This window comes from Paramacrobiotus metropolitanus, unplaced genomic scaffold, assembly GCF_019649055.1.
Source record: "Paramacrobiotus metropolitanus isolate TYO unplaced genomic scaffold, Prichtersi_v1.0 Parri_scaffold0000278, whole genome shotgun sequence".
In the NCBI taxonomy this organism is placed as follows: domain Eukaryota; kingdom Metazoa; phylum Tardigrada; class Eutardigrada; order Parachela; family Macrobiotidae; genus Paramacrobiotus; species Paramacrobiotus metropolitanus.
This window is the reverse complement of record NW_026570498.1, coordinates 1-15,698: the sequence shown is the minus strand read 5'-3', so window position 1 is coordinate 15,698 and position 15,698 is coordinate 1. Positions and strand designations below refer to the sequence as shown.

General features: G+C 43.8%; 2 protein-coding genes across 2 annotated transcripts; both read left to right on the top strand.

The window, feature by feature from the left end:
* Window positions 1–280: 280 nt before the first annotated feature.
* LOC129601794 (acyl-coenzyme A thioesterase 9, mitochondrial-like) lies at window positions 281–3,289 on the top strand. The gene is made up of 11 exons (XM_055500693.1): window positions 281–414; window positions 522–567; window positions 630–832; window positions 1,488–1,580; window positions 1,655–1,758; window positions 1,824–1,903; window positions 2,041–2,108; window positions 2,237–2,348; window positions 2,417–2,593; window positions 2,760–2,847; window positions 3,035–3,289. The coding sequence occupies exons 1-11, from the start codon at window positions 300–302 to the stop codon at window positions 3,287–3,289; spliced, it is 1,341 nt and encodes a 446-aa protein (XP_055356668.1). The 5' UTR covers window positions 281–299.
* Window positions 3,290–7,123: 3,834 nt separating this feature from the next.
* On the top strand, window positions 7,124–8,813 carry LOC129601796 (uncharacterized). The gene is made up of 4 exons (XM_055500696.1): window positions 7,124–7,312; window positions 7,479–7,719; window positions 7,807–8,087; window positions 8,442–8,813. Exons 1-4 carry the CDS (start codon window positions 7,265–7,267, stop codon window positions 8,748–8,750), a joined length of 879 nt encoding a protein of 292 aa, XP_055356671.1. The 5' UTR covers window positions 7,124–7,264; the 3' UTR covers window positions 8,751–8,813.
* Window positions 8,814–15,698: the final 6,885 nt, after the last annotated feature.

The following is a 15,698-nucleotide window of genomic DNA, read 5'->3' as shown; positions in this document are numbered from 1 at the left end:
TTTTAGATTGCTCTGACTATTGTAACTGGTTCTGCAACCGGATGTGCTCTGCGGCCAGCGTGTCTATAAGCCTCGCGATTGCAGCACGTTCCTTCTGAGTAATCTAAGTTTTGGCAGTGACTTTGTTATTTGATAAAATTATCGTCGGAGAATACAGTACATGTACCAGATACAGTGCTTTGCGTAGATCGTAGCTTATGCAGATTACTTAGCTGTACCACATTGAAATTATCAGCTGCTCATTGTTTGCCGCTGGGTCAGGTCGGGAGGATTGATTACGGTTATAGTATCTCCATCACATGGCCTGTCGGAAAAGCTGGAGGGCGATGTATCATGCAGGGCGCAGCCTGCACACGATAGCGCTGCGTCGTCCGCAGCACCTCTGCGACACCGAGCCTCAAACCATGGCGCAAGGTGCGTTCTTCCTCTCGCAGTCCGAAATGCACCGCTCTGGACTTATCGACCATAACACCGTTTGCTATGGCTAGCGCGTGACGGGCTAACCTGTGAGTCTGTTTTAGTGCGCGACAAGACGAAGTCTCTGCTGGACTACGAAGGGATTATCGGGTAGGCTCGTTGACACTGATGGTCATCCACCTGTCAGCGTGCTAATGTGTGGCTTCTTGCAGGACGCCGGGTCCCCGTCTCGACCGCTCGCAGCTGGCTTCCTACCTGGCGCAGTCCACAGAGCTGCCTGCGCGCCGCCTGTTCGACAGCTACGACGAGGCCATCATTCCGTTGAGACGCGACTTGGAGGTGCGCGAGCAGTATCATAACGGCTTCCAGCGCGTCCGCTTCGGACTCCTTCTCGAGGACCTGGACAACTTTGCTGGTACGCGCTTTTTATCAATAATATTTATAAGAACAACAATTAACCTTTACCGATCCGTCTTAATCACGTTATCCGATGCGGAAGGAAAGCGCCATTAAAATGTATTTTACGTTTAAGAACAATCCTGAAAGACATTGAAACATGTTTCAAGTAAATAAACTTGGTTAAATACGTACGTTTCGGACTGAATCCTGAAACAATCCTGAAAGACATTGAAACATGTTTCAAGTAAATAAACTTGGTTAAATACGTACGTTTCGGACTGAAATATGTTTCCACAAGTTTCACATGGTGGTCTGTGGAAGCGGTACACAGTAAACAGTTTGCTCATGTTTCTTACGAGTAGATTTCCTTAAGTTTTTAGAACTTTTGTTAGGTTTTCTTGGGTTCTAACAATAGAAATTAACGGCTTGCAGATCAGCCTTTCAGTCTCAGCCACTACTCGTGCAGTGGCCAAACTGCGTGCGCCATGTTGCGCATGCATAGGCTACTATGTTAAATTTTTGAAAACATAATATTTCAGTCAAAGTCAGTTTTTCTCACTAATTGAAACGTGTTCATACATGTAGATTCAAAAATTCTTTTTGATACTAAAAATATATAGTAGAGTCGGTTTGCTTCCCCACTGTATATTGTGATTTCACCTAAATAACAGTGTGGCTGGCCTACAAGCACACCCTCCTCCCGCGGAACCCTGACCCTTCCAAGTCTCCGTTCGGCATCGTCACCGGGATGGTGGACCGCATCGGTAAGGCCATAATGCCTCGCTGATGCCTGGGTGCTTGTGGCAGTGGCGGATGTTGGTGTTGGTTGTATGGGTAGATATTGAGAACCGGCAGCTGCCGCTGGACCAGGACATGCGCTTGCGGGGCCTGATCTCCTACGTCGGCCAGTCCTCCGCCGAGGCGCTCGTCTTCATGGAGCAGGTGGGTGTTAGCCCGGTTTGCCACGGCCATCGACTGTCGTGAAACATGGGTGTATGTTGCTGCAGAAAAAGAGCGATGGACCCGGATGGGACAACATTCTGGAGGCGCGTTTCGTCCTCGTCGCGCGCGATCCCGTGCACTCCAGGTAGATATATCGCTGTGGAAATTTAAAAAAAATATTTCAGATTAATCTTCCATCAGTTGCGAATATAATTTCACATCAATTTTTTTGAATGCTTTCATGGTATAATTAGCTTTAGGCCGAGTTATGTGTTTCCGCAGAAAAGCCATCCTCAATCCGCTGCAGCCCGACGGCGACGAGGAGCAGGCTTTGTACGATGACGCTCATGGTCTGTTATTATCCACATCAGTTTTTAGCAGTTTTTCTTGATTTAATTGTGTTTGCATGTTTCTGGAATAATTGGTGTTACTATATATATTTTGCGTTTGCATTTTATGGAGTTTGTTCTTCTAACAGCCAGCTACACGGCTCGCAAGCAGTGGGCGGAAGACTCGCTGTTCAAACTGCCGCCCAACCAGGAGGAAAGCCGCATCATTCACGACCAGTTCCTGCAGACCGTCGATCCCCGGTCAGTCCTTATTACCTTTCCTTCGGATTAATTACATTAGTCGACGTAATTACTTGTATTTGTATCAGGGAGTCGGTGTTCACGGTGCGCGTCAAGCCGGCCAATACGGTGTGGATGGAGGAGGCGGTGCTGAAGAACGTCCACATCTGCCATCCGCAGAACCGCAACGTCCACGGCAAGATCTTCGGCGGCTTCCTCATGCGCAACGCTTTCGAGCTGGCCTGGTCCAACGCCTGGCTTTACGGGTGCGGCAACGCCCATTATTTTTAGCTATTCTCTCTACCGATTTTCGAAACACATTGTGTTTTTATTTATCATTCTTATTCTGTATTTGAAAATGTGTATTCATCGATTAGGTAGTACATAGCAATATTCTGTACAATTTTGAAACGGTTTCCCCGTACATTGCAGCGGATCGCGGCCGAACGTGCTAAGCGTGGACGACATCAGGTTTAAGCGGCCGGTGGAGATCGGCTCGCTGCTTATGATGTCGGCGTGGGTGAGACTGTCTTTTCCTTTTGCTTGATTGATTGTTTGTTTATTGAATAACCAAGCCGGGCAAAATTCGGCACTATCACATATCTTTTTTCACGATGAACATGATTATCATCATATGCTACGACTAGTCAAGTCGCCTCACGGTTAAGTTTTCTCATGTAAAGTGACCTAATGGCCTATTTTTCTAGTTAGTGTTCACGGAGGGCGCGGACATGCAGATCCGCGTGCATGCCGAGGTCATCGATCCGGCCACGCGCAAGATCGAGACAACCGACATCTTCCACTTCACGTTCCGCGCCTCCAGCGGCGGCCCCGTCCGCACCGTTCTCCCCAAGTCCTACGCCGAGGCCATGCTGCAGTTGACCGGCCGGCGGCACTACGCCGCGTCTCGGCACCACCAGCGCTTACTGCAGGAGAAGGAGAAGACCGTGGTGCCGCACTAACACACATATCAACGGGAGGACAATTACAGTTAACGTGCCAGCGGAAAAAATAGTGTGGAATTTAATTAGCCCTTCCTTTTTCATCACTGGGACCGTCTAGCTTCCTTCTGAAATGTTCTGTGTCGTGAAAATGTTCATATGTAGCCCGTTGTATGGGCGAACGTGGATTACTATGAATTTTGTGTTGTGTTGTGGAATAAGTGAGTTTATTTCCTGCGGAAGATAGTCCTGAATGTACGGAGTCCGTAAGTGACAGAATGTTTTCTTATGATGAGTTTCTTTGGGATTGACGTATTTATTGATAAAAATTCTTCCGACTATTTAAATTATTTTGATCTGATTAAAAGTGGCCGTAGCGTTTTGATTGAATATATTTTGACAGTGCAGAGAAACAGTTAATTAAACTCTGGGCGCAAAGGAACGATCATTTCCGGTCAGAACGTCCTGCGGGACGACGGGCGCGGGTGCTTGTTCCATGTCGTCATGGTGACCGCCCGGAGCGCGGCGTTGATCTGTTGATCTGGGATTGCTCTGGTGCGGTGCGGTAGGCTATGTAGCGGAAGGTCTGACTGTAATGGTCCGACTTACGCCGGTAAATGTTATCAAAACAAAAATAAAAATGTTATAAAATCAAGAGATCCCCAAGAGGCTGGTAATACATATATCTGTATCTCCGCTGACGATCGGATAATAATTTAAATAATAATTATAATAATAATAATAATTGTGCTTACGTGATGACCTCGTCTTCCTCCATGGGGAGCTTGTAGCCGACAGGATGGTGGACGGGTGGATGGTGGATCTGCAATGAAGGTCATACACATTTCTGCCAAAGGTCATCCACCTTTCTGGAAAGGTTATCCACCTTTTTGCCGAAGGTCAGCCACTTTTCTACAGACCTACCCACATTGATACCCTAAGCATTCTGCTTACGAACCGTCACCTTATCTTATCGCCTTCCAACAAATTTCAGCCTTTATGCTAAACAGCTCTCGTACTTGTAAGGCCAATGCCATATTCTATAATCTGCCTTGTATTACTGTAGTCGCAAGATGAAATGGCAGCACTTTTAGATCTGGCCGTTGCCGACTCCATGCCACCCAGCGCACACATTACGTAGAACTTTGGGAGCGTATTGCGCTGTTTTCCGTACACTATACTCTTTAGGGCCATTCCATCTAGCGGCTACAGTACTAGTATATGTATTGTACACACAGCTACCCTGAAAAGCTGTAAGCCGTGAGACAGAAATGTGGACAATTCATACACCGATTTGTCGGCTTTCAGCAGGTAAGAGGATGCGATTTCATTTTCCACTTCCGCCATCCATCAATCCAACCTTCTGCCGCCCACAGGTGCACAGTGAACGACAATGAGTTTGATTGCTCAGATCAACAGATACCGCGGGTATATTTGTGGATGAAGTTTAATAAAAGGCGGACGATGCTCGGCAGAACAGTGAAAGACCTTCTGCAAAAAGGTGGATTACTGTTTAAGAAAGGGGGATGACCTTTCTAGAAGGGTCGATGATCTTCGGCAGAAAGGTGGAAGACCGTTCTAGAAAGGTGGAAGACCTTTGGCAGAAAGGTGAAAGACCGTTCTAGAAAGGTGGATGACCTTCATTGAGGATTCACCATCTACCCGTCCAGCTTCCTGTGAGCGACAACCTCGAGATGCAGTGCAGCGGCTAATATTCAGGTAGAAGTATGTAACTGATTTCAACGAACCGCACGTAGAAGGAAATGCAAATCCTACATCAGCAAAATTCTGTACCAGCAGGCCGAGAGTGCGGTTATTCCATACATCAACACGGACACGGGCAATCTCAAACATATAGTTTTCATATATCAAACATGGATTATGTGGGTCGATCTTGCAGTGCCGACACACCTCTATAACCTAGACGGCGAAAGATAGCAGTGCCGGCCGAATAGCAGACAATCCAGCAAAGCAGTGATTAAAAAAGGTTAAGGCTGATGTTGGAACTTGTTGGCTTAATCGTCTCAGGATTATAATGTAGATAAAAAAACGAAAATGATACTCAGTTCGTCCTGAACGAGATTTTACCAAGGATGGTCCCTTACGACCTTCCGCGACTGTACAGCGAGCGCGCAAAGAAGATCGGGCTCCACTTTGACGGCGGGGAAAGGTCACGCGGGCTTGTTTGAAGTGATCGGTGTTCAGCATATTTCACAAGAGTATTACCTAGATGGTAAACGACCCAGCCGTATTTATTTTGCTCTGCGGCATCACTGGATTTTTAAACAAACTTTTAATGGCGGCCACGGGAGATGGGTCGAGCCACATTTGTTACATGGTCTGCTCAGATGTTGATATCTCTTCAAATCAAACCACACTCCCAGCGTACCAACTCCTAGTGCAAAACATGGCGGACATTCACTCTTGCGACAACAAGGGTGTAAATTAAATAATTATGCATTTGTCAACGGCTGACCTAGGGCAAATTTTGAAAGAAACTGTCTACACTTGGCGCGATACACCTGTTTTTACATCTATAATAACTCTCGCTGTTAAAAAAAAATTTCTTATTAGTTGAACGAGAAAACGAATTCTTGGTTGAGTAGTGCGGTTTAATAGCAGATAAGAGACACACCTGACGCGAAATAATTTTATTTACGAAGCTTTTGTTGGAATTGGCACACTTTGTGGTCATCAACATTCGTTACACAAGCAATAGATTTCACAGCGGACAACCCGCACAACTCGACGGGCGATATACAATCGCTGTCGCATATCCTGGCTGAAAGGGCTTTGTAAATCGCTCGCTCCCAACACGGAAGTTTTGTGTCTAACGGGAAAATGACTTCCATGCTGAATGACCGTCACAAAAATGTTGAACTGTATGCAAAAACGGCTGCGGTATCTCGCTGTTAAGAATAATAAACACCTTTTCCTGGAAGACAAATTCTCGTTATTTGCATGCGTCCAAGATCACAAAACTGCGAGACAATGTCAGAAATTTCGAACGACATCCTGAATTTACCGCCGTGCGTTTAAATAGCCGAAGCAGCGCAACAGTCTCTTGCATACGGCCAAAGACGATCCAACAACAGTTTTGACATCACAGTGTGCGCGCGATACGGAACTGCGCCCGGGTGTGGCCCGGTGCAACACTGACCAAAACCATGCACCTGGTTATTATGGCATTTACCCGTGGGCGGTTACCAGTAAAGAACATACAAAACAAGCTTAGAAGTTATAAAATCACGAATAGGCAAAACTATTTTCATAGTTTCGAATATCAAAGGAGGAAGATAAAATTCTCTTGACGTTATAATTTGCGCTCTTCTGTATTTTCGTTCTTTCCCCCTTCTGCTATGGTCGCATCAGTAGTGAAAGCTTTCATAATAGAGCTTTAGGGCGGTTCAGACTTCAGGGCTTATCGCATAATGTCGACAGATACAAAAAATCTTTCCATATCCACCTGGCGGCGATTACCGAAGCATGGACATCGAATTTTTTCGTTAGCCCGGCAGAAAGAAGACTTCCGCTACGTTCCGGTCGACTACAAGGCAAATACCAAAGCAAACTACGTACGTGCAATACTACTGTACGCCAAAACCGATTACAACAAAGTAACTCTAACTTACAGTTGCCAGTTCGGTCAGAAACGATAAGATTACACGTATGTATTACACCGTTATGTCGATACATCTATAGTATATGCTGTAATGAATGTAGAATAAAATAATGTGATAAGAATAAATGGAAAACAGTGTACTGTGAAGGTACTACTGGAATGTTTTGGTATCGCAGCACGCCGGTTATCTTCGGCGCGATAGTGCAATCATACAACTCATAGTTAATGCAACTCTTTCGCGTTCGTCTCAGACCCATCTTTTCCTGACGGCTAGCTGGTGTGGGTCGTTCAGTTTTACTATCAACAGAAAGGGATTCCCGCTGATAGAAACCAGCGAAAACAACGGTCGCTCTATCGCATACCACTGACTCGTAATGGCTGCCGTGACCGATTCCTTACTTATCGTGACAGAAGGGGCGGAGGTATGTACCCGCTGACCAATAGACTGTGCTCCTTTCTAGGTGCAGCTTTCCTGTCGAGTCGAATTCTAAAATGTGCAGTCGGTGTTCAGTCGGTGTGTTTCTATAATACCTGAAGTGTGTACCTCCGCGAGTAGTCACTTACAGACGTTTTGATCTACTTATTTAGATCCCTAAAATAATTGGTTCAAAATGGACCAATAGCAAAACAGTTACGATGACATCGGACACCCATATAACCGTGTACGATCAAGGCAATGTCTGGACGAGGCCTTCTCTGACGTATATCAACCTGTCCGATCCATTATCTCCGCAAAACTGCCACAATATATGCAACAAACACTGGAGCCTTAGTGGTCAGGTCGTAGCGGCTGCTCTCAGTCCGAAACGAGAGTTCTGTCTGCTACAAGGTCCGCCAAATTTTAACGCTATGAATATACGTTAAAATATTCAGAAGTCAGGACTAAGAAGAAGTCAGGATTAGTGTTCTATCGCAGGTGCATCTAACCTAGTATGGATAGTCCGAGCGGCCGAAGTGGGGAATGAAGTGGCCAAAGGCCGTAACCTGAAGTTGCCGTACCCGGTGCGGTTGGTAAGATGGTTGGACGACATACACGCTGCATTTGTAACCAGCCGCTACGTTTTTCACTTGGACAACACGGGTATAACCACATGGGATTGTCAGACCACCACCGAGTACACGGAACAGCGTGTCGTCACCGATTATCAACAGAACCGGCTGAAGACATGGTCGTTCGTTGCAGCTGTGGAGCATGCTGTAATTATTGTGGAATTACTCACTGATCAGCAGTACTTCGATTCCGCTGACCAACTGATCACTTTTACTTTACGGTTCAGCTATGTAATCGCCCTTCAAACATCAAACAGGCACGTACGGCGTCACAGGGAAAGAGGGAAGCTCGGTTAGCTGAAAGCGTACAACGGCGGATCGGATCAGAAAATCTCATGCGGCATTGCGTACCTGTTTGGCTAACGTTGTGAGCTGTGAGCTGGGTGATCAAAGGTTAATCAGATGAGCCGCTACGTAAAAGTGGTCAACTGGCTACCGGAATCGAAGTACGCGTACGGCGTATCCAATCATGTACTTGGGATGTTTCGCTCTGGCCCGTAGGCGACACAGTCTACCGGTACCATCGAAGTATTCGCCATGAAATTTGATGCCTCAGGAACGATGAGCGGGTTTGCAGCTGCCTTCATGCCGTCGCCGGCTATAAAGAAAGCCACGACACAGGAAGTGCTCGTTGCTGACGCGACAATGGACAACATAATCGTCAGATACGTGCAATTAACAGTTACAAAACCTTCCGCGGTTAAAATCTTGGTCCACGCTTCCCTTGAAGTGACTTCTCCTAGTACTGCTGGAGGCGGCATTCAAAGGGATTTTCCTATCGGAGTGAAGGCAAGAGTACTACAAGCATGATAATTAGCACAAATGTGTCATACCAACATTGTAGAATTTACGACAGAGCGGGTAATTCCGGCGCTTATTATAAAATACGGTAATAACCTAACGCGCTGTTACACGCACACAAGCTGAAAAACGGTTTTCTCGAAAAGAAAAATTCACTCGTTTCACTGCGGTATCCATACTGTTATGCACGTACTCTCGCTACTCATGCGAAACTAGAGCATCATTTCTAAACAGAATGGCTCATTTGCGCGTTATCTCACCATTTTGTCATAATCATAAGCAGTACACTGAGTACAGAGCTGAGTGCTTCAACTCATTCTTGTTGTAGAGGTGATGTTGCCGCAAGTGCTCGAAATTGCACGCGAAAAGAATTTCGATACTAATAGTACTCGAATTCAATTCACGTATATCCAATTCCGAGTACTCTAAATAAAATTGCATAGAATTGATTACAATATTTGTAACCCAAAATACGCTTATATGAATTTCGATTACTGGATTTCAAAATACCGCTAATTAAATTTCAGTTATTCGAATCTAAATCACGGTGATAACAAATGCAAGTGCTCGCAATTCAAACTTGGCTGTTCATGAATTCCAATTATAAGAATAATTTTACGACGACGGTACGACAATTTTAGCGCGACCAAACTAACACTTAGCACACAAATCATAGCTTATACAGCAGCGTTGCACTGTACTGTAGTCTAGTGTATTTACTGTAGACTCTAACTGTAGTTGTGGTCTGTAATCTGTAGCTGAGCGATCTACGTACTGTCACTACTGTGTAAAATACTGCCATTATTGACAATTTTGACTATGATTGTAATGTTCTAGTGTTGCTTTTAAAGGTAACTTTAGCACGAAAAGTCGAAAACCGCAACGAATCCTGCAGACTTTTATCGTTATAACTCAACGCTAACTAACAATTATACAACAAAGTAAAAACACAAGTACAGGCATTTTCATCCTAGAACCGTGAGCTACTTAGGCTGCCGGGTAAAACTAGGTGACGCCTGAATGGTGTTAAGCTGAAAACCGAACTTTACACAAAATCTTCGTAAAAAGGCAAGTTTTTGTTCAGTAGCGTTTCCACTTCCAGTCGATGCCCGCCTAGTCTATTTCTGCGCCCAACAGTCTGGAAACCAGAAACTGAGAACAGCTGTTCTGTTGATGTGCTGGTAGCAACTCCACCTGCATTTCGAGAAATTTGTTAATTTCAAAAATTTGTGAATTTGGACCATTAGGAGTCCGCACGGGTGTTGGCTGTCGATACGGGATTCCTGCACGGGTGCTTGGTGCGTGCCCGGCCAGTTTTTCCGAAAATTTTTAAACAATACAGAAAGCACTTCAGATAAGTTTTAATTAATTTTTAAAGTCGGTTTACGGATGCCCAAATAATTATTGTGAAAGCTGTAATTCCTTAAGCAATTAAAAAGAAATCTTTTCAAAATGGCCGTTTAAGTGCTTTTGATACTATCACTATATATGCCCGAAAATTTAACCTTTCCGTCCTGCGCATGCCACTGATTGTGGCATACTAAAACATTTATCCCAAAAGCCGAAAAATAACAAATCAAAAAAAGTGCTTAAAAAATTTATAAAATTAAAGTTGCAGTACTAAAAGCGCCCGAATTTCGTGCATGCAGAAAACGCCAGTTCCGAAATCTGTGCGCCCAGCCAAACCGCGAGCGGACACCCGTGCATGCAGCTAACGCTGGTGTCTTCCCCAATACGCAGCGTTGGCCTTTATATCTCCCACCTAAACGGCAGCAGCAATTTCGACAGCTTTTCGAAACTTTTGCCATGTGACGACTTCCAAAATCGTACAGCATCGCTCTGTTCAGTAAATTCGGATAACTGGCGGCTTTGTACCGCCCAATTTCGTTTCAACGTTGACCTTGACCTTTCCGCAGCCATGTGTTCTCAAATTGCCCAGTTTGTCTGAGGTTGGTGAATCGCGCTCGCTTAGGACTGGGCTGCTCGTCTGACGAAGGACCAGGCGCAGGTGCGGAAGGAAAATATTTACCGTACGTCGCCTTGACAAATTTCACTGCTGAATCCACTTGTTCGTTTGTCATCAGCCTCCACAAGAATGGATGCAAAACAGCCAGCCAAATAAAATGGGTTATGCTTCACATTTTGAGGGTCCAAAATCGTGCAATCGCTGGTCAGCAGCAGCAAGTACAACGTGTGCTGCGGCTGATACCATTGATCTTCGAGACTGAAGGGCTGTAGTGTTTATCCAGTTCCAACAAGATAGCGACGTACATGTCGTTCGTTGTATAATCTTGTCCACTGGAAATTGTGGTATAGGTATCGAAAGGTTCCAAAACTTCCGTAACGCGTCAATGGCCGACCACTCGTGAGCAAGAAGTGAATCAACCGTTCTGTTCACACACATTGTCAACGTCATCTTTCAGCTCGCACAGCCTAAAAACATAATTCAGATATTGTCTTGTTACCCAATTTTTGGGCGATGTAATTTACTGGAAATTGTTTGGTAAATCTAAACGAATTTAGAGATTAATCACATTCATGTACTGTAGCTACTATAGGCATTAGCACCACTTTTACATCCGAACGCTGCGTGCTCCTTGCCGGCATCGCACGAATTAAGTAGAACACTGAGCAACATGTGCGTCATTTTCCGTACACTGCACTCTGTAGTGCCACTTCATTTAGCAGCTACAGTAGTAGTAAATCTAAACCTTCAATGAAATTTAATGAAATTTTTGTAAACCCATTATCGAACACTTAAAAAATTTTATCATGATTTGTTGGTCACCTTTTCAACATGATGTAAGTAGAGTTCCATCGGGCTCACATCTCAACCAGTTTTTGCCTGATCGGTCTATCAGGGCCGCCGTTGCTGTATTGGAATGGTTAAACTTGGAAACAAGTTTTTTCGCTTTCTTAATGATGTCGCGGCACTCCTTCACTGTGTCAAATGACCGGACGGCGCACTGAAGGAGATGATTGAAGCAGGGATTCTTTGAAACTCGGCAAAGGTACGGTCGTGATCTGCCTCTGCCTCGTCATAATTCTGCATCTCTTCTCGGATAACTGCATCAGGATCAACAGGTGTAAGTGTGTGCCGCTGGTAAGCTCCGCCTGCTCTACTGATTCGCTTAAAGCCTCGTCCATGGACGCTAAACAGAAATTGTCACTCATAATCGATTCTACAGCATGATGCAGTTGTATGATGCAAATGTTTTGAAAGTTCAGTATTAAGACGTTTAAGATGCAATATATTGCGAAATATTGTTGTAGTTATCACTTTTAAAAGTATCTTCCTGCTAAAATCGGCACTATTGTTAAATATAATAAAATACCATTCAGGACTGCTGTGGTAGCTAGCGCTTCGCATTCCTCATTTGCCTCAGCAACGGCTTCAGTTCTCCTCGTCAAAAGGTCCAACGATACTTCCTTAAATCCGCAGTCATATTCGTACCATTGTCGTGACAATAACGAAATCGATCTCGGGAATTTCCTTCTGTTATTTTGTAGACCATTTCTTTAATCCGCACAGCTGTGGGTCGGCGCAAGGAACGCACTGCCAGTGTTACTGCTTTGTGTTCCCACCGAGACAAGTGGGCAGTTACACCCAAAATGATTCAGTCATCCTTTTGTCCATATGTCGGCGCAAATTGTAATCAATCTACAAAATGCGGAAGGATGATTATGATGGTAACTTGTAGCTAGTTGTCCTTTATTGCATAAATGGCTGCACTTGTGGTAATCCATCCATCATATATGTATGTAATATTGTAATGCCTTAATTTATTACCAGCTACTTCCGTACTCCGTAGTTTTAGTTTCATATCTGTAGGTTTAAACGCTGCGCTGCATAAAATTAACTGATTTCAAAATTAGGTAAGTACAATTAGTTTTCACACTCCCCCCTCAGAAAATTTCGTTTTTTGTTTGAAGACATGGGAACATAACGTATGGGAACACTTAAAAAAATACTTTCATCGGCAACGGTCCAGTGGGCGTCGCCAAACACGAATATAATGGTTGACATTATTGCATGTATTGCCAATGCCGTATTACTTGCTGTACATAATTATAGTGTTAAAAATTACACTGATAAATTTATTTCGGGAGTTCTGTGTTATCTATTACCACTGTAGTTTTACTCCTTGAATCGATTTTAGTTCCTAATTCACTGTATTGAAAGAGTAAATTGTTAGAGAACTACAACGGGGACTGTACGAAACCGAATAGACCGTGTGCCAACCATGCATTTTAGAGCGTGATACGTGGTGAAATTCTTTAAAAATGTTACTTTCGAGTGAATTAGGAAGTAAAATCAAATGAAGGAGTAAAACCACAGTAATGGATACCACAGAACTCGCAGTAAATTTATCAGTGTAATCTGATAACAGCAATACGACAATGCATTGCCGATGAAAGTATTTTCTAAGTGTACCCCATACCTATTTTGTCTTCAAACAAAATGAGATTTTCGGAGGGGGAGGTGGTGACTGAGCGCTGTCAAGTAACGTGCAGAACTTACTTATGTGTAATAAATTTTGCACCGAACGCAGGAGACGCTGGGATTCAGAACAAACGCAACTTGTTTTATAATATTAATGATACTACAGTGATATTGAGCGCACTCACGCTGGTATCTGCTTTGCTTTAATAATTTCAGTTGACCTTCAAAATTTAAAGGTGTGAACATAGTAAGATCGTGTCAAATATTATTATCCTAGATGAAAGAAGGAGAAAACCACATGCACCACAATAATTATTTGTTTTTCTGTAACTGTACCCAGTTTCGTGTACTAGCCATGTAAAGTGTATGGGAAAACTTTCAGCGACGTTGCGCGCACATCTAAGATGCTGCCCATCCCGCATCTGAGATACCGATCTTCATAACGCGATCGCGGATAGGCTGCATCGCACGGTTAAAAGGTTGCAGATCATATCTGAATTCAGTCAACTTTCTACAGAGCACTGAACGGCACACTTTTATGTTACGGCATGCTTTTGTGTTTGTTTCTACAAATCATTAAACCGTCGGCGCCGTGTGCATCGAAAATTACAGTGAAAAAAACTTTTCTTTTATCGTTTACGGATCTGCCGTACTGGCAGGCCAGCGCTCAATTTCGAAGTGAAGATCGGTATCTCAGATGCGCGATGGGCGGCATCTTAGATGCGCCCGCAAACGTCACGGAACTTTTCAAACACTTAATTTACATGGTTTGCACACAAAATTGGTAATAGTTACCGGAAAACAAAAAAATTATTAAAATACGAGAGTGATGTAGGCCAGATTTCGAGAAAATTGGCACTATCCTCAGGTTATTACTGGTAGGTCATTTTGCAAATACAAGTACATATGTTATTCTACGTATACAATTATACTGTCAATACATATAGTACATAAAGTACTGTGCCAGATCAAGTAATGAGGCGAACAGCTGCTGCGCCTGGTCTGCCAATGCACGCCAGTGTGCATTTTTTCCTATTACAATTACAATATTATTCAGTTAATAGCATCGCTTCTTCATAATTACCGTAAAAGCTAAATCTAAATTACTCACATTGGTACTTGTAGACGAAGTGTAGCTGAAAGAGACAAAGCGCAAACTCCGCGCTAAATTTGTGGTGTTTGTTACTCTGTTTACGTAGGAATTACGGACGAGCTTGTACATTCACATTTTATTGTACCATATACACGTATCTTACCCGCCATTTTGCAAGGCACTTCCCACTTTTTTCTTTCATCAAGGAGTAGAGTTCGTCCATTGTGTCAGTTATCTTTGTACGTCCAGGAACCACATAGTCTGCTCTCAGCCTAGCGCAAAATGTGTTGAACATCCGATGCTGTACTGCATTCACAGACGTTGAGTGCATGCGATAAAGGCCGCTAGTGCGTTGGTTGCGCTCGCCTGGCTTTCCGCGTCGTTGCTCCACTTCGACACACGTTTTGCAGTGGAAGTCTTTTTTCCCGTCGCGCTGTCCTTTTTCTCCTCTTCTTCCAACAAGGCGTTGAACAGTTCCAGGTGTTGAGAAAGGTGAGTCCGCAGGTTACTCGTTATACAGTCTGGGCAAACTTGCATCCCTCAGCTTTGCAAACAGCCCGTTTTTCGGATGCGTCGAAAGTAAAATAATTCCAAACAGAGGAAGATTGCTTTCTGCCGCGCAGCGGCTCACTGCCACCTCCGCTCTCTTGCGATGCCGACGCCATTATGAATATAGTATTAGAAGTACTCATTGGAAAACAAATTTCCCCATGTTTACGGCACTGTGAAAGTTTTGGAATGCGCTACTTTACTTCATTTTATCAAGAAAACCACACAACTGGACCAACGTCTGTGAAAAGATAACCGAATTTAACCATTTCATACAACTCATGAGCTCGTGTGCAGCAATAATATTTAAGCGTTTTGTCCGAGCACGTAAATCTATTTTTAGATTTGTCACGATTCTCCACAACACATACACCGCGTTTCTCTGTCTTGTGCATCCGTCTTATCAGTTAACGGGCTCAACAACAACAATTAGTCACTGACTAATAGTCAGTGACTATTGACTATAAGTACTGACTTCCTACAGAATGTGTACACAGCTACACAGTACACACATACAACAGATTTCAAAACAATGTTTTTGTATCTGTATATCTATCCATATTTCATACGCTTTTTATTTTATTAATACACGGTAATTAACCAAATCTGCAGCGACTGTACTCGGAATTTAAAAACACACATTTTGAATTCCGAGTATCCGAAATTTCAATGGTCTGTATTTGAGTTCCAAATAATCGGAATTCAAATATACAAATTTGAATTTCGAGTGCTCGCAAATAAAACAATGGCATTTTGAATTCCGAGTACTCGTAATTGGAATGACGGCAATTACAATTACAGTACTGGAATTCAAATGGTCGGTTTCTTGAAATCGAATACTCGAAATTCATTTTAGATTGCAGCACTTCCG

What these genes read in the sequence shown, in the direction of transcription:
- LOC129601794 (XM_055500693.1), top strand. Translation starts at nt 300, where the DNA reads ATGGCCTGTCGGAAAAGCTGGAGGGCGATGTATCATGCAGGGCGCAGC. An exon ending in GACTACGAAGGGATTATCGG is followed by an intron (nt 568 to 629) that starts GTAGGCTCGTTG and finishes GGCTTCTTGCAG; the next exon opens with GACGCCGGGTCCCCGTCTCG. An exon ending in CTGCAGACCGTCGATCCCCG is followed by an intron (nt 2,349 to 2,416) that starts GTCAGTCCTTAT and finishes TATTTGTATCAG; the next exon opens with GGAGTCGGTGTTCACGGTGC.
- LOC129601796 (XM_055500696.1), top strand. Translation starts at nt 7,265, where the DNA reads ATGGCTGCCGTGACCGATTCCTTACTTATCGTGACAGAAGGGGCGGAG. An exon ending in TCGTGACAGAAGGGGCGGAG is followed by an intron (nt 7,313 to 7,478) that starts GTATGTACCCGC and finishes CTACTTATTTAG; the next exon opens with ATCCCTAAAATAATTGGTTC. An exon ending in TTGCAGCTGTGGAGCATGCT is followed by an intron (nt 8,088 to 8,441) that starts GTAATTATTGTG and finishes TCTGGCCCGTAG; the next exon opens with GCGACACAGTCTACCGGTAC.